This window comes from Ovis aries, chromosome 2 (genome assembly GCF_016772045.2).
Source record: "Ovis aries strain OAR_USU_Benz2616 breed Rambouillet chromosome 2, ARS-UI_Ramb_v3.0, whole genome shotgun sequence".
Lineage (NCBI taxonomy): Eukaryota > Metazoa > Chordata > Mammalia > Artiodactyla > Bovidae > Ovis > Ovis aries.
Window position 1 is genome coordinate 234,755,008 of NC_056055.1, and position 20,554 is coordinate 234,775,561.

Here is a 20,554-nt window from a genome sequence, read left to right on the forward strand (position 1 = left end):
CTCTCTGAATCCCTTGCCTACATTTCGGTTGCCTGTTTTTGCTGTTGAGTTGTTAATAGTTCTTTTGTATGTTAATAGTATGCTGGATACTAGACCCTTATCAGTCATATGCTTGGCAAATATTTCCTCTCAGTCAGTGGGTTGGCTTTCTTGATAATGTCCTTTGAAGTACAGAAGTTTTAAATTTTGATGAAGTCAAACTTATCTATCTCTTCTTTGTGCTTTTGGCGTCATATCTAAGAAACCATTCTTAATCCAAGGTCACAAAGACTTATGCCTGTTTTCTTCTAAGAGTTATGTTGCTTTAGCACCGATCTTTAGGTCTTTGACTCATTTTGAGTTAACTTTTGCATGTGGTATAAGGTAAGAGTCCGATTTTATTTGTACATGGATACACAGTTGTCCCAGCTTTATTTGCTGAAAACACATTTTTGTCTACCTTGAATCATCTTGGCACCCTTGTTAAAAATTAGCCAACCATGTGTATTTTTATTTCTGTTTTATTTTTAGCATATTTATTTTTGGTCTCCCAATTCTATTCCATTGAATTATTATGTCTTATGCCAACACTATATTGTGTTGATTACTCTAGCTTTATATAATAGTAAAATTTGAAATTGAAATATGTGATTCCTCCAATTTGTTTCTTTTCCAAGATATTTTGGCCTATTCTAGACTCCTGCATTTCCATATGAATTTTAGGATCAGCTTTTCAATTTCTGCAAAAAAAAAAAAGAAAAAAAAAGCGGCAACTTTGATTTTGAGAGAGATTGCATTGAATCTGTAGATTAGTTTGGAGAGAATTGCTATCCTAATAATATTAAGGCTTACAATCCATGAATGTGGTAAGTCTTTCCATTTATTTGTCTTAATTAATTTCTTTTATGTTACTGATTTTAAGCAGAACAGTGACATGATCAGGCTTCCCTGGTAGCTCAGTGGTAAAGAATCTGCCTGCCCACACAGGAGACACGGGTTCGATCCCTGGTCAGGGAGGATCCCACATGCCGAGCAGCAACTAAGCCCCGTGTGCCACAACCACTGAGCTGGTGCTCTAGAGCCTGGGAGCTGCAACCACTGAGCCCACGTGCTGCAACTACTGAAGCCCGTGCAAGCTAGAGCCCATGCTTCGAAACAGGAGAAGCCACTGCAATGAGAAGCCCGCCCACCTCTACTGGAGAGTGGCCCCCCGCTTGCTACAACTAGAGAAAAAAAAGCCCAACAGCAACAAAGACCCAGCACAGCCAAAAATAACATAAATAAGTAAAATCTACCAAGAAAAAGAAAAACAGACTGGATCTTTCCAAATCCTAAAAAAAAAAGAAGAGTCTGATTTATACTTTATAAAGATCTGATTTATACTTTAGGAAGATTACTCAGTAGTGTGAAAACCCAGTCGGAGGGGGGAGAAATGGTGCATGGACAGGGAGAGCAGTGGCAGAGACAAGGAGGAAGCACTAGTTTCAGAAACATCTATGATGTGGATCGGCAGGGTTGACAATTGACTCATATAGAAAGAGAGGAAGGCGCAGAGAATGACTCCCAGGTTTTTGGCTTGCGTACATTGTGATGCCACCTACTGAAATGGAAAACACAAGAAGCAGTGTGGGGGGAGAGTTGGTACATGTTCAGCATGAGGTGACTGGACACCCAGGTGGAGAGGTAAAATCCCTGGATATTTAAGTCTGATCCTCAAGGAAGCTCTCTAGTCTGGGAGAACCATCAGATAAAAGGGGAGAGAGCCCTGAGACTACACGAAATAACCAAGGGGACCCATAAAGGAAGCAGAAAGGCTACAAAAGAACACCAGCATTTAAGAGCTGAGCTGATGACAGAAAGTCCAAAATGAGACTGAGAAGGAATAGCCAGAGTTAGGAGGAAATCCAGGAAGGAGGTGCGTAACAAGCGTATGGAGAGAGTGTCTGATAACAGCAAGCTAGGGACTGAAATGTTTCATTGGGTTCAGTGTGGTCGGCAGTCACTGGTGACCTAGATGAGGGCTCTTCCAGTGGAGGGCCGAATTGCACAGCTGTGGACTGAGGAGGAGATAGGAGTCGAGAAGATGATAATTCATTCCAGAAGCTTGGAGAGGAAGGGAGAGAAAGTTAAAAAGCAGTAACTAGAAATGTAAAGGGAGCCAAGGGAACGTGTGTTTTTTTTTAGGATAGAAGAGACTTGGGTATGTTTATTGGCTGATGGGAAAGACTTGGCAGAAATGAAGAGGATGAGAGATGAAGTGTGGTCCCTGTGGAGCTGGAGGAGTGACTGAGAGAAGGAATAAGGCGAGTGGATTCAGAACAGTGCTTTTCAAATTTTAACATGCATCCGAATCATAAATCTTAATTCTCCCCTCTTCTCTCCATCTTCACAGCCACCATCCTGGTCCAAAAGTCTCCTATACTTCTCATTTCTCACCTGGACAGCTGAGCTGGCCTTTAGATGCGCAACCCTGTGATGTAAGTTTGGTGTGAAGAGGCCAGGAGGGGGTTAACTGAACAGAAGAAAGCAGAATGGGCCAGTGGCCTCTGCGAGGTCAGAGTACGAGGCCATGGGAATCAAAAGACAGATTTGCTGCAAGAGAGGCTTTTGTGGGATGCTCGAGGCTGGGATTTCAAAAGGGACCCCTCAAAACCTGAACCCGGAGAGAATGACTGGGGTCACGATGAAGGTCAAGAGAGGGTATCAGACGGTCCTTCATGTGGATGAGCAGGACATGAGGAATGATTGCCAGACCTAGATCTTGAAACCCAAGTCCTTGACAGACAGAAGTAGGTGACACTGAGGGCAACAGACCAAGGCGATGAGAAGGGGTGGCAGAGTAGAGCCAGGTGGCAGGAGTCGCAGAGAAGCAGAAAAATGACATAGGCACTTAGGAAAACACCCTCCAAAATGTGAACCATGGTTATCTGTGGGGGCAGAGAGGGTGATGAGTAGCTCCAACTGTTTCTTTATACTTTCCTGGTTTTCCTCTAAGTTTTCTACAATAAGCTTTTAAAAAAGTCTCCAGTGGTTAGGACTCCACACATCCAGTGTGGGGAGGGCAGAGTGGGGGGCGGCTGATGTTTGATCCCTGGTTGGGGAATTAAGATCCCACACGAACTCGGGATGGTCTAAAAATAAATGACTACATAAATAAGATGAACAGAAAGGTAAAAGCTGGAAAAAAATACAAAGAATAACAAATCCCTCACTCACACTACAAAGCCTTGGTCGTTGTAAACATGCTTAAGTCCCCTTCAACCACCTCCTTCTCTTAGACAAGCTTGATCACTTGGCTTTTTGTTGTGTGTGTGTGTGTGTGTGTGTGTGTGTGTGTACACACACAAAACTGCATATGGTAGGGTGTGTGTGATCGTTCTACTTACAGGCGGAACTGTTCTAATAATCAGGGAGGGAACAGCCTTGCTAAGATGAAGAGGACTCACTCAGGGACTGGAAGCCCGAGCCCCTTCCCACCTGAGCAGCCCTATGGGAAGGACCCAGAGTCCGATTTGAGTGAACTAGGTCACCTGGTTGTTAAACGCTCTAGGAAGAGAGAGAATTTCTATTTGTATTTCTAGGTTTCAACCCACTGTCATATCTCTCAAGTCATTTTATCCCTCAGAAATCTGAGAAGGCTATCACTATCTCCATTTGACAGATAGGAAAACCGAGGCTTGGAGAAGAACAGTGAGCTCCCAGAGTGTCATAATGAGTTGGTGGAGCACAGGGGGCTAGTTCTCTAGTCTAGGCTTCTTCCCAGAACCCCAGAAACCTAGGCCAGTGTGCAGAAGGGTGGGGCACAGGCAAGGGACATTGGGCAACTCAGATGAATGGACTTTGGCCACTTGGCAATAAGGAAGAGAAGTGGTGATAACTTCAGGCGGCTAAGGCTGGGCCATAGCCAGGAAACTGGGTCAGAGGAGCAAAAGGTGGGTGGTTCCCTCCTCAGAGGTCCCAGAGAGGAGGCCCACTCCCTGGAGACTATGCCCTCTCGTTCCCCACCTCACTCAGAAGCAGCCTTCAGAGTTACATAGTCTGGATTCAAGTCTCAGTTCTACCATTGATACCCACTGTGTGCTATTTGAAAAGCCACTTTACCTTTCTAGGCCTCAATGTTCTCTCTGTAAAATGGAGTAATAATATTTAACTCTCAGTATTGTTCTAAGGTTAGAAAGAGAGAACTCTCTTTTATTGGTTTGTAAGCAATAACATTTAAAACGTCTGGGTCCCCAGCCTCATTCCAGACTGCCCCAAATGGGCTCAGAATCAAGGGGACTGCCTGACACGGAGAGGGAGGCCACATACATGCACACAAGTGAGATCTGACATTGGCTTTGCAGTGACCACACGCACTCTCCAGGGCAGCCCCCAGGAGATGGACTTGGTCATCTGTAAATTGTGTGCTCCGCACACAAGGCACAGGCATCAGAGGATAGCTGGTGTTAGATGCATCAAGCCAGCTCCTGCCCTCAAGGCCACTGAGCAGTGGGGTGCGGGGTGCAGACTGAACTGATGCTGCCTGGAGACCATAAAAGTGCCTCCCAGAGGCCTGCCCGAGGGCCGAGGGCACAGGCAGGCAGCCACAGCCCCGCCACATTAGAGAATATGAGGACAGAGACCCTCTACTCCACCACTTCCCCTGGACACTCTTGCTTGAGTCCATTTCTACATGTTGAGGATGAAACAAAGGAGGACTCGGGTCAGGCTGCTACATGGAGAGGCAGAGCAACCAGCAGCCGGGAAGAGTACAGCTGCTATTATGTGCTCCCGCTGGCTCTGCACTTTGTCTGTGAACATACTCTGGAGGGTTTGCAAAGTGCTTTCTCACCCCTTTTTTGTACTTCACCACAGCTCGGGGCTTTCCTGGTGGCGCCCTGGTAAAGAATCTGCCTGCAGTGCAGGAGACCCGAGTTTGATCCCTGGGTAGGGATGATCCCCAGGTAGGGATGATCCCCTGGAGAAAGGAATGGCTACCCACTCCAGTACTCTTGCCTGGAAACGCCATGGACAGAGGAGCCTGGCCGGCTGCACTCCACCAGGTCACAAAGAATCGGACATGACTGAGCGACTATCACTTCACTGTCACGACTTTAGGGGACAAGAATTATTATCCCGGATTTTCTGAGAGGAAAGGACAGAGACTGTCTCCAACCACACCCCACAAGTAAAGTGGCTTGTTCAGTGTGGGGCACAGAGGGATCCTAGGCTGGGGAAGCAGGAAATGTGGTTTACCTGCGGTCACGCAGCAGGTCGAGGTCAGTCCCCGATTCTCTAGGTAGCTCTCTTACATCACTCACCGTGGCCTTTCCCCACCCTATAGAAAGAAGTGGATTCCCAGCCTTCATCCAGGGGCTTTCCTGTCCATATGCCCACCGGTCAGGACAACCACGCACCAGGCCCCATCTCACTCCCTGGCCTGGACGATCGCAACTCCTCTAGGCCTCAGTTTCCACCTGTAAAATGGGCATCCCTAGAACGAGGTGGGCCAGAGGAGTCGGTGGCCGGGCGCTGGCCGGCACCCGAGGCCGGCGCAGGTGGGTGGGGCCAGCGCTGTGAATCAGCAGGGCGGGCCTTGGAAGGGCCGTCCAGCCGGTCGGACCGGCCCAGGATGTAAATGAGCCGCCTGGGCTCTCCCGGGGCCGGGTCGCCCGGGGGGTGACGGGAAGGGAGGCCGGCCGGGCGCCGGGAGCTCGGGGCTCCCGGCGGGAAGTGGGCGCGGCGCGGGCTCTGCAGGGCGCGCGGCGGCTGCGGCCCGGGATGGAGCCCCGCTGAAGCCGCCGCGTAGACGCGGCGCCGAAGCCAAGATGTGTCTGCGCCTGGGTGAGCGCCGGGGGTGGGGGTAGGGGTAGGGGTCGGGGGACGGCCCGGGAGGCCCGACCCCGCAACCAAGTCCTCCCGAAGGGGCGGAGCACTGTAGTGGGCGCCCGGAATCCCCGCGGTCCAGGCCACCTTCTCTGCGGGTCACTTTCTGCTCTGGGCCTCAGTTTCCTCGCACTGAGCTGGCGAGAGGCGGGCTCTTGGTATCTTCCCGAGGTGGAGTCGCACCTTGCCCGCTTGCACTTTCCTTTCTTGCGGAGGGACCCCCTAGATGGGAGGAAAGCAGCGCCCGCTCCCCAGAAGCCAGAGCGGAGGGAGGGGTATCCAGAGCCCAGGGAGTTCTGAGCCTGAGGCTGCCTGCCCTTGGCTCCCTTATTAGCCTCGCAAAGGGCTCCGGTTTCCCTACCCTCTGCTCCCCAGATCCAGACAGAGGAGTGAGACAGACGAGTCCCTTCCTCTCACTGCCTGGACACAGTGATGCTGCTCGCGGGCACAGGACAGATCTGGGGGAATCCCTACTCTCTAACCGAGAGAACTTTTGAGCTTCAGTTTCCTCATCTGTAAAGTGGTGAGGGTAGCACCCCCTCCTAAGACCTTCCTGAGCAGGACTGCCCCGAGACTCTGTCCAGTGCTCCAAGCACAGCCCCATGCTGGCACTCTACCTCCGATTTGACCAAGTCTTGGTCGTGGGATCCTGTTGCTCATGAGCCCATTTGGTGTGTCTGGGTGGCCAGGGAGGTGGGTGGACCGGGTGAAGTGGGTCAGGCTCCTGGGACAAGGCTGCCATGCCCCTTCCTGTTTGACCAGCACTTAATCTTAATGACGCCATCCAGTCCTGCGGTAGCTGTCCTGCCCATCTTCTGCCCTCTGCTTCTCCTAGATCTGGTATAGTTTCAGAGCGTCCTGCAGGCGTCTCAGAAACCTGCTAGGCCAACCCCTTCCCATTCTACCTCTGGAGAAAGAAACTGGGGCCCAGAAAGGAGAGAGGCTGGTGGGGGGTCATGAAGAGGGGCTGTGGCTGAGTAGCTCCAGCCCTCCCTGCTCCCTGGGGGCCTCCTTTTGGCATAGGGCCCCCAAGAACATCCAATTTAGGGATTCCTTCCTTCCTACCCACACTCCCTTCCTTTTTTCTTTCTTTCTTGCTGCAAAACCCCCATATATGAAACATGATCCAATCCTCCTTTCTGCCACCGATGGGGACATCGAGGTCTGGAAAGGGACTCAGAGGCTCCACAAGGAGCAGCTAAAGGAAGAAGAGGGGCTTGTTTAGTTCTAGGGCCCAGGCCAGTCTTTCGGTCTTGCTGAGCTGGCTAGAGTGAAGGGGCTGGTGGGTCCAGGGGCCATCATATGCAGAGCCAGGTACCACAGGGCACATTCCAGCTATCTGGAACAGCCGGGAGGAGGACTCCTTGGTCCTGGGAGGTGTGCAGATGGGAGCTGAGCAGCCACCTGTGGACACTCAGGATTTGCATGTGATGTTCTTTTGACCCCAGCCTCCCCATCTTGCTGTGTCCCTGCCCAGTGCCCCTGCACCCAGGGTATGCCCTCCTTTCCTGTCTATCTTCTCATGGGGACCCTCTTTCCCCACTGGGAAACAAGGGTTATTCTTCCCATTCTGCAGATGGGGAAATGGAGACTCAGAAGCTTGAGTGAGCTGAGTCCCTACTGTGTGCCAGGTCCTATCCATCAAACTGAGTCCTGCATAGTACCTGATCCCTGCCCAGTGAACTGGGGGCTCCCTGGCGTTTAGACCAGGGACCATCAAGCTATCTATGGTGCCTCAGGGCCTGGCATGGAACAGGCACTCAGTGAACACTGATGTAACAAATATATGGATGAAAAAAATCAGAGGATACAAAGCTTAGAGGATTATAGGTCTAGAGCTAGAGACCTGGGTTCAAATCCTGACTGTGCCACTCATGACCCTGAACACTAACAAAGACTATTACTCTTTATTATTAAGTACCACCTGTATGCTTTTCCAACCTTAGAGATCCAAGGACTCCCATGAAAGTAACATGAACCCCCTTCTCTGATAAGGAAACTGAGACTCAGAGAAGACAAGCTACTGGCCCCGAATCATCCAGAAATAGATTTAGAACCTAATGCCCATCACTCCTGCCGGGGCCTCAGTTTCCTCCTCTGCCCAGCGGAGTGAGTCCCACGCATGGCCCTGATGTGGCTGTCCCTCCCAGGTGGCCTGAGCGTGGGTGACTTCCGGAAGGTACTGATGAAGACGGGGCTGGTGCTGGTCGTGCTGGGCCACGTGAGCTTCATCGCAGCCGCTCTCCTCCACGGCACCGTGCTGCGCTACGTGGCTGCCCCCAGTGACGCTGTGGCTCTGCAGTACTGCGTGGTCGACATCCTCTCTGTCACTTCTGCCGTCGTGGTAAGGCCAGGCTGGGAGGATGACTGGCAGGAGGGGGCTGGCAGGGTCTTTGATGAGTCCCCACCCACAACCTGGGGTAGGCAGGCAGAGAGCCCTGAGCACTCACTCCTACTCCACCACTACCAACCAGACCAGTCACTCAAGCTCTCTTTGCCTCAGCTTCCGTCTATAAAATGGGGATGGTAATTGCAATAGGGAAATAGTCAAGGCACTGTTGGACAGAAGGAAGGAGCATCAGCTCAGCTTGGGAGTATTCACAGAGGTGGAGGCCCCTGAGGTGGGTCTTGATGGATGAATGGGAATTCAAAGATGATATGCTACAGTGACCATAACACGGATAGGAAGCCTGCTGGGGCCAGCAGGTAGGAAAGGAAACTGGGATGGCATTTCAAGTATAGAGGATGGCAGATGCAAGGTGTGGAGGTGGGAATGGATACGGTCTCCTCTGGAGACACTGAAAAAGCCAATTTGGCAGGAGCTTTAGCATTAGGCCTGGACTATCATAAAATGGGCTTCCCTGGTGGCTCAGACAGTAAAGAATCTGCCTGCAATGCAGGAGACCTGAGTTCGATCCCTGGATTGGGAAAATACCCTGAAGAAGAGAACAGCTACCACTCCTTCATAATGAAGCGAAAATGAAAGTGTTAGTCTCGTCAGTAGTGTCCGACTCTTTGTGACCCTGCAGATTGTAGCCTGACAGGTCCTCTGTCCATGGGATTCTCCAGGCAAGCATACTGGAGTGGGTTGCCATTCCCTTCTCCAGGGGATCTTCCCAACCCAGGGACTGAACCCAGGTCTCCGGAACTGCAGACAGATTCTGCAGGCATAGCCATCAGGGAAGCCCCGGACTATAATAGGGGCTCAATAAATAGAAGCCATGGTTATGACTGGATGTCAGTACCTGGTTGATGAATATAAGAATGAAGGGGTCTGGTATTCTCAAGTTCACAAAACCCTTTCCCAGCTGTCAGCAGCCTTTGGGGAACATGCTCACATCAGTGTCTGAGTTCCATCCCTGCCACCTCCTGGCTGCGGGACTTCTTTCTCCCTCTAAGCCTGCTCCCTCCCCTGCAAAGTGAAGCTCAGACAGCTTGCTGGCCCCAAGCCTTGGATAAGCAAGGATCAGAGGCCCCAGCAAGTAGAGGAGCCTCTGGCGGCGGGATGGAGCTAGGCTGTGCACATAAGCGCAGTGTTGTTATTGTACTTTGTTCCTCTGACCAGCCTTGTGAGGAAGGCAGTGAGCCCAGGGTTGAAGGTCCACCAGAGATGGGCTCTGGGGTGGACCACTTCAGCTGTGCTCTTATTTCCTCAAGTAATCGCCACAGCTTCCTGCAAGACAGGGCTGCTCTTATCCTCAATTTTACAGATGAGGAAACTGAGACTCAGGGATTCACTCAACCTCCTGCTGATACAAAGAAGCCACCCTAGTTGTGAAACAATGTGACCGATGCCAAAGTCAGTGTCATTCTGACGGTCAAATGAGCTCATTCTGCTGAGCAGGCTTAGTTCGCTCAGAGTCTGGGGCACTTACTTGTGTCTGCACAGCAAATTATAGGCATTACTGGGCCCTCCAGAGTCTAAGCGGCCTCATGTGGGTCCAGCCCTGGCCTGATAAAGTGAGGGGACTGAAGGAGGGAGTCTGGCTGAGTGGAACCCAAAAGATCCAGAAGGCAGCTGGTGGGCTTAATAGTGGAGCCGCCCTGCCTATTGGGACCAGGGCCGTTTAGGAAGGCCTGCAGGAGGAAGAACCCAAGCAGGTGAAGAGGCGCCAGAAGGGCATTCCTGAGAAGGCGCTGTGTAGCTGGCATCAAGGCCAGGCCCTGCGTGGGTGTCCACATCCAGGGTGATGAGGGAAGAGCCTGGCCCAGGGTGGAGTTGAGAAACTGATGGGACAGGGCCAGGTCACTGAGAGCCTGGGAGCGTTCAGCGTACTCCTAGGGATTTGGAATTCTACTCCATAAAGTGTCCTAGTCTATTTTACAGTAACAGTGGTGGTGTTTTTTTAGTTCCTTGCCAGTCAAGTTACTTAGTTTCTTCCAAAACCTTTTCCACTCCAGGGAGACTTGTCATGTATATCCGGTGACATGGCTCTACGACCCTTGGGATATGGAGGTTTGAGAAACATAGCTGTAGGCAGTGGGGAGTCAGGGAAGGTTGTAGGCAGGGAGTGACTGTGTTTTAGAAGCGTCACTTCGCGGCTGGAGCATGAAGAGACAGCGCCCCTGAACAGATGAAGTGAGATCAAAGCTAAGCAGGGGGTAAGGGTTTGAAGGGCTGGAGTGGGCGATGATGGACTCTTTATTGGAGAGCGGCCGGCCCCCCTGCCCATTCTCCCCCAGAGAGGGGAGGGAGCAGAGCTGACCTGAGTCTCCCCCACAGGTCATCACCTCAGGCATTGCAGTCACTGTGCTCTCACGCTACCTCCCCAGCATCCCCCTGGTACGTGGTGCCTCCTGGGATGGGTCTGCGGGGGCTGGGACAGCAGCTACCTCTAAGGGTCTGGCCTGCTTGGAGGGCGTAACCCCACGGGGGCTAGAGCTGCCCAGGGGGCCAGGCCTGATGTCCACTGACCAGTGGTCTTCTCTATCTAGCGCTGGACAGTGTTTAGCTTGAGTGTGGCCTGTGCCCTTCTCTCTCTGACCTGTGCTCTCGGCCTCTTGGCTTCGATCGCCGTGACCTTTGCCACCCAGGGCCGGGCACTGCTGGCTGCCTGCACTTTTGGGGGCCCCGAACGCCTGGCACTGGCACCCGACTGTCCCTTCGACCCTACACGCATTTACGTAAGTGCTTAGGCCTGGGCTGGGGGAAGGGAAGGGGGTAACCAGGGGCTCATCAGAGGTGGGAAGGGTCCCTGGAGTCCCGCCCTTCACTCCCCAACCCCAGGTGACCATCTCTGCCCCTCCCACCCCCTCGCAGAGCTCCAGCCTGTGTCTCTGGGGCATCTCGTTACTGTTCTGTGTGGCAGAGAGTGTGTTTGCTGTCCGCAGCGCCCAGCTCGCCCACCAGGTGCTGGAACTGAGGCCCTGGTTGGGGAAAAGCAGCCATCGCATGGTAAGACATGCTACCCAGCGCTCCCCCCAAGCCCTAAAAATCCCCCCATATCCCTTGGGAGCCCCTGCTGGGGGCTCAGGCTGATCTGCCCCCACCACTCTGTAAAGGGCCCCTACCTTGAAAACTGGGGCAACAGTCTTCTCCCCCAGGACAAACGGGAGAACACAGAGGCTCGGAGAACTCAGCTCTCCCAGGTAAGTCACACAGCTGACACTTGGCTCTCCTGAGCCCCAGGATGAGTCTTGAGCAGGAGGAGAGGTATCTGGACTGGAACTGGGGGCACTGCAGGCATATGGCCTCGCTCTTGCATAGTAGAGAGTAATGGTATCCTTTCACCCCAAAGATCCTCCCAGGCCCCCCCTCCTCCCACTTCTCGGATGTCCCAGTGGGCCTGGCAGCCTCTGGTGTCTCCACAGATGCAGGAGAGTCCAGAGCCCGTGGAGGACCCTGACCTGCCAAGCCGCGCTAGCTCCGGGCCCATGACCCTCTGACAGCTGATGCCTCATCCAGGCCCCGTAGCCACTGGGGCCCTGCAACCAAGTCCACACTGCGATCAGGCCAGTATTCCTGGAGCCAGCCAAGAGGGCTCAATGGCCACTCCAGGACCTGGGGGAGGTTTTCACCCCTCTCCTCCGGCCACCCAACCCGCTGCACTGAAAGGAGACTTTATTCTGAAGTCATTAAAAAGAACAGAGATGCTCCATGTGGGCGCATGCAGCGGGGGAGGGTATGGCCAGGGGGGTCTGTTCTTCTTTTCCATACAGGACACTTTGAGGTGGGGGGGGGCCTCCAGTTGTGTCTGCCTGTCTGTCTGTGGGTCTGTGTGTGTATCTGAGGGATACAAAGAGGGGTCCATGGGTCTGTGTTCATCACAATGCCAAAACGCAGGCGTGGGATCCTGGGCCTCACAGCTGGAAGTTTCCCTCTTGCACCTGGGCCTCCAGGCCAGCAAGGGCAGGAGCAGGCGGGGTTAAGGCCCTCCTGCCAGAAGTATGGCTCAAAGATGGTTTCTCCTCAAGCCTCTAGGCCTCTGGAATCCTTCTCTCCCCTCCAAATAAAAAGACAAGCTCCCTACCTGGGTGTGATTCCCAGCTCCACCAAGGCTGAGATCTACAAGGGTGGGGGTGGAGGTGGGGGAGCTTGCCCCATGGTTGGGGGAGGGAAGTCTGGCCTCATGGCTGGGGGGTGGGGGCTACAGGGGAGGGGAGAGTGGCTTAAGTCCGCATATCTAGGTAAGGGAGGGCTGACTCTGAGGGGCAGACCAGGCCAGAACCCTTGTCTCAATCATTGCCTAAGGCTGATAATTGCCTCTTGGATGGATGGAGTGGGGCGGTGGGGTGAGGGTGCTAACCACTTGCTGGCTTGGGCCTTGGGGGGACAGCAGGTTCCATTCCCTATAGGCTTCCCCCACTAAGAGTGCAGACCCTGGGGGTGGCCATCTGCCCCCCAGCCTGGATAGACACAAGGGCGAGGAAGCTGAGAGCCGGGAGAGGGTCAGTGAAGGCAGGGAGGGGAAACCTGGCTCCTCTCGCTCAGAACTGGGAGGCGCTGCTGGGGTCGCACTGCAGCAGACGCACGATGGACGGGTCGCTTTTGGCCCCGCGGATGAACTCCTCCAGGGACAGCTTGCCTGCGGGGCGAGGAGGGGGGCAATGATGGGGGGAGAAGGCAACAGCAGCTAGGGGTGGCCGAGCAGAGCTGCGGCATAGGAAGGGGGAGTGGTGCCCGCCGCGCCCGCCCCTGCCTCCTCACCGTCGTTGTTTGTGTCCATTTGGCGGAAGATTTTCTCGGTCCTCTTTTCCGGGGTCGACTCGTCCTCCGGCATCTTCATTACGGACGAAACCATCTTGTAAATGGCCTGGGGGGCGGGTGGGGAAGGCAGAGCGTGAGGGGAGCCTGCTTGAGCCCTCCACCCCCAACTATGTCCAAAAACGCCCGTAGGTGCGCTGACGACCACCGCTCCGAACGAAACGAGACGAAGAGGGGCCGGCGGAGGCGTGGGGAGCTGGGGAGTTCTGGAAGGAGTGACCGGGAAGGCTTCCCGGAAGAGGGGGCTATTGGAGCGGTCGGTCCCTGACCAAGTTCCTCTGGAGCGTTCGGTGGGAAACGAATTGCTGGCAGAGGAATTTTCATGCACAAAGGCCTCGCAGAGGGAAGCTCTGTGTGGGCACTGGGGCTGGCTGAAAGCAGGCGGTCAGGAGAGATGTTGGAGGACATCGGGGCCCAGATGGCGAAGGGTCCGGGACTCCCAACTAAGGAGTTTGTGCCAGACGCCGAAGGTTCCCAGTTAAGCACCAGGTTAGAAGAGCCGCTTCTCAGAAACCGGGACTCCGAGTGGCCAGCCCTCGATGGTCGACAGGGAGCGCTGGGCAGGAGTGGGTGGCATTGGACTGCGACGCCACTGTGGCCGGCAGGGGGCGCAGGGCCGCCCTAAGGGCTGGAGGGCGGGAAGCCACTAGGTCCACAGGGGGCGGGGCATGTTATGCAAATAAACGCACGGATCATCAGTCGGGGGCGGGGACCGCCTGGGCTGTGGCTGGGCGGAGGACCGCAGCCGCCAGGTGCAGGAGCTACGGAGGCGACTGGAAGGCGGGGTTTTGCGCTAAATGTACACAGAGCACGTAGGACTTGGCCTGTGGGCTGGGTCCCGCAGTCCCGGAGCTCAGGGACCCAGATTGGTCGCCTCAGTCTGCCAGCTTGTTGCTACTGACACCTCCTCCGAGAAGCCTTCCTTCTTCTCCCAGACCATAAACTTCCCTAGCTTCAGATCCAGCTTTGGCCTCCGCTGTGGTCTCTTCCGGCCTCTCTCGGGTCTGTTCCCAGGGCCACCTCTGAGAGCTCTTTCCAAACACAGATCTCCACTGCCACGTCCCCAGCCCAGGGCCGCCCCCTCGTTCCCGTGATACACAGGCCTCCCTCCAGGCCTGCCGTGCACCCAGCTCCTTCTGGAGGCTGCCCCACGCTCCTTCTGCTGCCTCCCACTCCTCCTTGGGGCTCAGCTTACATGGTGCTTTCTTAGGGAGGCCTTCTCTGATGCAGGCTGGGTCAGGGCCTATATGCTGCCCTAGCGCCTCCATTGGGGACCCCTCTCCAGAAGTAATTTTATGCCTTTGCTCCTTGCCCCCAGCATACAGATAAGAACAAAGTACCCAGACCTGCTGAATTTAGCAGGGTGCCTGGCATCTGGCAGGGACTACCCTGTTTAAAAGACACTGGCACCTCCCACTGCCCTGTTACCAAGTCCAAACATTTGTCCCTTGGCATTCAAGGCACTTCACACTCTGGTCCCTGCTCTCCACCATCCGGCTTCCCCTAGTAGATGATTTTGCCATATCCAAATACCCCTCCACCTTTCAGGTTTTATAGCCTCTGCCTGGAACAATAATACTAGCTACCATATACAGACACCTGCTATGTGCAAGGTACTTTTACATACATTATTCTCACCCTTGCAATAGCCCTGAAAAGCAGGTACTGAGATCCCCATTTTCCAGACAAGAAATTGAGGCTCAGAAAGGAAACTGACGGCAGAGATCAGATTAGAACCCTCTCCCTCTTAGTCATTGGATAGATGGTTTTGGAGTGCTAACGACCCCTCCAAACAGGGTGTCTGAAGTAAGGTTGACCAGGAATAGCATCTTGGTTCCACTAATCACTTGCTCTGTAGCCTTGGACAAGTATATAACCTCAGTTTCCTCATCTGTAAAACAGGGAGTAATCATATCTCCCTCATTTGTACCGTCCAGTAAATGAGATAATATATATAGTTGGCTACAGTAAGTGGTCAGTAAACAGCAGCTTATACTATAATCATTACTCATCCACCGCATCCTCAGGTCTTCCCTGCCCTTCACTCCCCTGGACTCTCATATGTCACCTTCGTACCCCTGTCACTGAGCTGGTCAGTGTGGCCTGCACAGTTGTCTCTCCCAGCAGAACGGGAGCTCCAAGAGACTGAGGCAAGGCCTCTTCCCCTCTAGTATGCCCACCACCTGGCTCAGGGCTGGGTCCTGAGAAGGACTGAGTGAGTAACTTAGAGAGTGACTGCTCCCCTGTGACTGGCCTTCTCCTGGGCTTCCTAATTAATTGTCTGGAATTACTGCTCACTCATTGTTTCACTGGAGCCAACCTGTAATTAATCAGTCACTAGGGTTTGCAGAGTTCTGTCTGCACTGGCTGTCTGGGGCCCCTGGGCTGCTGTAAAAGAAACCAGGGTCTGTCTGAATAGCAGAGGCCAGTCTGGAAGGGATCCTGAGGATGTCCAGAGAATGGTGCTGGCTTGACCAATGCCCTGGGCTTGGAGCTTCCAGCAAGGCTGGCATTTACCAGTGGATACCAGTGCAACCACACTCTGTGGCCAAACATGGACATTCATGTGGATTGGTTGGTATTGAGCTGCTACCCAGTCCTGAGAGATTGTCCATCACCCTGGCTACCCCAGCCCTTCCACCAAGACCCCAAGAACTCCCCATTGTTCATCAACTAGAGAGTTATTGCCTGGCCCAGGGGAGTTGCTTACAATCATTAAGGCTTTTCCCTAGTAATAGACATAGGGAAGACACCACATCCCAAGGTAGCCCATCCTATTCTAGCTGGAGAGAGCAGACCCAGAAGCCAAAGTCAAGAGTCCAATAGAGGCTGGATGAGTTGGGAGGGGGGCAGTCAGCAGTGCTGAGGGACCAGAAGGGAAGGGATTCAGAGAGACAGAAGGAAAAGGAACAAGAGCCTGTACAAAGTAGCGCATTCTGAGGATGTCGGAAAGGCCATTCCGGCTGGAGTGGAGAGTGTGCAGAAGAGAAAACACCAACTGACAATTACTAACGTTTACTGAGAGCCAGATATCTGCCAGGCCCTCTGCTAGCGTTCCCACCTTGCTTTATACCCACAATAGCCTTGGGAGTAGTAGTTAACACCCTCACTTTACAGATGAAGAAACAGAGGCTCATAAAGTGAACAAGGAATTGACTAGGTAAAATAGAACCAGATCTCTGATGGACCTCAACGTCCTGAGGGGATGGGCACTCTAGAAGATTTTTGACATAAAGCTAACATGCTATACTTAAATTTGTACTAAGATAGGACATTCCTGCTGCTGCTGCTACTGCTAAGTCACATCAGTCGTGTCTGACTCTGTGTGACCTCAGAGATGGCAGCCCACCAGGCTCCTCTGTCCCTGGGATTCTCCAGGCAAAAACACTGGAGTGGGTTGCCATTTCCTCCTCCAATGCATGAAAGTGAAAAGTGAAAGTGAAGTCTCTCAGTCGTGTCCAACTCTTAGCGACCCCATGGACTGCAGCCTACCAGGCTCCTCCGTCCATGGGATTTTCTAGGCAAGAGTACTGGAGTAGGGTGCCATTGCCTTCTCCTAGGACATTCCTAACAGGTCCTTAAGTCACCCTGTGAGACATGCCTAGCCATCCCCATTTAAAGAGGCAGCTCTGAGTGTTGGCCAACTTGAACCTGACTCCACTTATATGCTGTGTGATGTTAGGCAAACCACTTCACCTCTCTGAGCCTCATGGGGTTGTTGTAAAGATGTACTGAGCTTATGAGTATAAGGATTTCACTCAGTACTAGACTCTTAGTGGGCTCTCAATCAATTAGTTGGAAGATGGCTGGGTATCCAGATGGAATGTGGGCGACCGAGCCAGGTGGCCCATTCACAGTCTGTGTGATCTCAAGCAAATGTCTTTACCTCTCTGAGCATCCGTTTCCTCCTGAGTAAGTCGGGATCAATGAAACACAACTGGCCTGTACTCTGCAGAAATGTCAAGTCTTGAAAGACAAAGGAAGGCTGAGGAACTCTTACAGATTAAAGTGGCCTAAAGAGGTAGGATGACTAAATGCAATGTGTGATCTTGGGGCAGAGGAAAAAAATGCTATAAAGAACATTATTGAGATAGCTGGCAGAATTCAATGTGGTCTGTAAGTTAGATAATAACATTGTTTCTATGTTAAACATCCTGACTTTGATAATCATATTATGGGTTATATAAGAGAATGTCCTTGTTCTTACGAAATCTATCCTGATGTATTCAGGGGTAGAGGGTCATGTTTAGAACAACAGAACATCTCTCTCTCTCTCTCTCTCTCTCTCTCACACACACACACACACACATAATGATAAAGCACATGTGATAAAATGTTCATTGGTGAAGTTGGATAAAGGGTAAAATTTTCCCAACTTTTCTTTAAATAGGAAATTACTTCCTATTAAAGACTTTAAAAAATAGGCTATAAGAAGAGCACCTGCCACTCGCCTACCCACAAGGACTGTCGGGAGGGTAAGGAGGGCTGGCGGGTGCAAGCTGCTGGGACCTGTGCCTGGCATTCTGAGGGGTCCAGGGACCCACCTGCACGATCTCCAGCATCTCCTCGCGGCTGATGTAGCCGTTGCCGTCCAAGTCATACATGCTGAAGGCCCACATGAGCTTCTGCTCCAGGCGGCCCCGCGAGGTCACGCTCAGCGCGATGATGAACTCCCGGAAGTCGATGGTGCCGTCGCTGTTGGTGTCGAAGGTGCGGAAGACATGCTCCGCGAACTTGGAGGCGTCACCGTAGGGGAAGAAGTTGGCATAGATCTTCTTGAACTCGTCCACGTTGAGGATGCCCGTGGGGCAGTCCTTGAGGAAGCCCTTGTACCACTCCTGCAGCTCCAGCTCGGAGAACTCTGTGTTCTCCCGCAGGTCCTGCAGCATCTCTGGCCGCAGCTTGCTGTTTTGCTTGCCCATAGCCACCGAGCCAAGTCCCACCTGGGTCCCCCAGGGGGGTAAAAGGACAAAGAGGAGTAGTCAGGCCCTCCTGGCCCTTTGACAACACTCCAAGAAAACCCCGAGCCACCCCAGGCTCTCCTTTGACCCGGTGAGAGACAGAGGAGCTGGCCCAAGATTGCACAGCCTGCCAAGCACCCCGCCACTCTGTCAGCCCCACACCATTTCCCCAGACCTTCTACTTCCGCAGGGAACAGACCCAGAGAGAGAGGAAGAGAAGGGGCTCACCTTTACTGAAGCCCTTCTCAGTGCCAGCTACCATGCCTTCCCAGGAGTACACCACTTTGCCCTCACAAAGTGAAGCCTAGCGATTAGCCCATTTTACAGATGAAAAGGTAGGCTCAAGGAAGTGAGGTGACCTGGTTCAGGTCACACAGCCATGGAGACACACTGCTAACTCCCAGAGTTGCCAGCCAGGTGCAAAAAGGCCCTCTGGTCTTCCTCCCTCCTGCCCACTGCCCCCGTACGGCATCACATACACCTGCTCACATAAAATACACCTGCAACCCAAACACTGACCTGTTCTCCCTCCCACACGTGTGTGCTTGACAAGAGGCTGAACAAGATAGGTATTAGCCTGAGCTCCAGAGCCGGACCACGTGGGTTAGAATTCCAGCTCTGCTTCTTACCACCTATGTGACCTTGAGCAAGTTCCTTAAACTCTGCCTTGTCTGTGAAGTGGGGGTAATAGTACCTACCTCATTATTGTTGTGAGGATTAAATTAGTTAATACATATGAAGAACTTAGATGCCTGCACATATAAGTGCTACCTAAGTGTTAAACAAATGAAAGAGATTTACAGGTATCCAGATGCCAACAGTAAACAAATGAATACATACTGATGTCTATTATGCCAAACAGCTCACCAAATCCACACAGATTCCCCTGCCACTCACATGCCAGCACCCAGCACACACACACCCAGGGTCACCATGCCTCCACACACAGAAACATTCCCTCTGCTCCACAGCTCATACGTACTGACACAGCACCACACACACACAACTCCCATACCCTGTGCATCAAGACACACCAGCCCACGACCCCACATGTCTCATGAATGCATCATAAGCCAGCTCCCATGCCGACAACTCTCACATGGCCAGCTGCACGTGGGACCCTCAGACACCCTTGCCATCTTTCTTTCTTTACCCAGGGTGCCAGGTGCCAGGAGAGGGAGCTGCAACCCTTCTCAGACCTGTGAAGGTCCCCTCTTCCAGGGAGACCCCTAGCCAGTCAACCATCCCCCAACATTTAACCTTTCATCTAGTTCAGAAAGGCTCCCTCAGTGCAAGAGGTTAGACTGTGGAGGGCTAAGGGGAAGGTATTGGAGAGGAGGCAGCCAGGCAGTTCTGGGCAGGAATGTAGGGGTGTATGCAGGTGAATCTCGCCACCCCCCCCCCCCCCCACCCGCCGCCTGGGGCTGTGAAATAGAGCAGGGGGGAGGGGGATTCCTTGTGCGTGCATGTGCACTTATGTATGAGCGTGTGTGAGTGCGTGTGCTCACGCATGCATGTCTGTCCCTGGCTTCTGCATTGCATTTGTCTGCCTGCATGTTTCAGTTCATATCTGTGCCAGTGCATATGTGTACATGTGACTAGGTGTGCACCGTCACAGTGTGAGGAGGATGTGCCTGTGTGGCCATTTGGAGGACCTGAGTGTGTCCTCAGCAGTGTATCACATGCATGTTTCTGTAAGTTGGTGGCCCTCTTTTCTAAATCAACCTTTCCTGCCCCAGGCTGTGGACCCACTGAACAAGTGTGTGGGAGGACACTGAGGAAATGCCGGGGGCCAGGGCGGCCGAGTGTGTCCCTTGGTCCCCTCCTCAAGGTCCAAGGAACTGGGTCATCTGGGCGGGGGCAGAGAGATGCGCTGGGCAGGAAAGGTCTTCCAGTGCCCCCTCCTCCCTGCCACCCTCAGAGTTGCCCCCCTCCCAGTTGGAAGACTTGGAAACGAGGGTGGCAGAAGGTTCTGTGGTCTCCGCGAAGACCCCGGTCCCCAAAATGGGAAGGACCTAAGCTGAGTCTAAGAAACCCGCCTCGGAGACCCTCTCCAAACCTCTCCCCAGTTCTCGCCCTGGCCCTCGCCTCAATCCTTTCAGCTCTGGGAGAGCGCCGGGCGCGTGGTCCCTCCTAGAGGGGGCGTCCCGAGGCGGCCGAAACGCCGCTCCCAGGCTGGCCACTCGGTGGTCAGGACCCTGGAGAGCGCCGCGTGTTTCCCTGGGGCAGCCCCACTCCCTGGGTCCCCGGAGGGAAAATTCCTGGGAGGTCCGGGAGCTGCAGGATTGGGGAGTCCAGGACGTGGCCCCCCGCCTCCGGGATGCCCCCTCCTCGCACCCTCTAGCCCCGGCCGAGCGGCCCCCACTCACCCAACAACGCGGAGACACCGACTGCGCAGGGAAGGCGGCGCTGCTGCGGCGCGCGGCGGCAGAGGCGGCCGGAGGGGCGGGCGGGGGGCGGGGGGCGGGCCTGCGAGGGAGACGCCCCGCAGCGCTCGCCCCGGGCCCCTCCCCTGGGGGGGGTCCCCGTTCCTCCCCTTTCCCTC

General features: G+C 53.7%; 2 protein-coding genes across 2 annotated transcripts; one reads left to right on the forward strand and one right to left on the reverse strand.

Moving 5' to 3' along the window:
• The first annotated feature begins 5,639 nt into the window (after positions 1 to 5,639).
• On the forward strand, positions 5,640 to 12,313 carry TMEM54 (transmembrane protein 54). The gene is made up of 6 exons (XM_027965332.2): positions 5,640 to 5,802; positions 7,995 to 8,188; positions 10,568 to 10,627; positions 10,780 to 10,968; positions 11,105 to 11,239; positions 11,656 to 12,313. Exons 1-6 carry the CDS (start codon positions 5,787 to 5,789, stop codon positions 11,728 to 11,730), a joined length of 669 nt encoding a protein of 222 aa, XP_027821133.1. The 5' UTR covers positions 5,640 to 5,786; the 3' UTR covers positions 11,731 to 12,313.
• HPCA (hippocalcin) lies at positions 11,889 to 20,444 on the reverse strand. The gene is made up of 4 exons (XM_027965333.2): positions 20,379 to 20,444; positions 17,593 to 17,991; positions 12,992 to 13,097; positions 11,889 to 12,869 (listed from the first exon to the last, which is right to left on the reverse strand). The coding sequence occupies exons 2-4, from the start codon at positions 17,968 to 17,970 to the stop codon at positions 12,772 to 12,774; spliced, it is 582 nt and encodes a 193-aa protein (XP_027821134.1). The 5' UTR covers positions 17,971 to 17,991; positions 20,379 to 20,444; the 3' UTR covers positions 11,889 to 12,771.
• Positions 20,445 to 20,554: the final 110 nt, after the last annotated feature.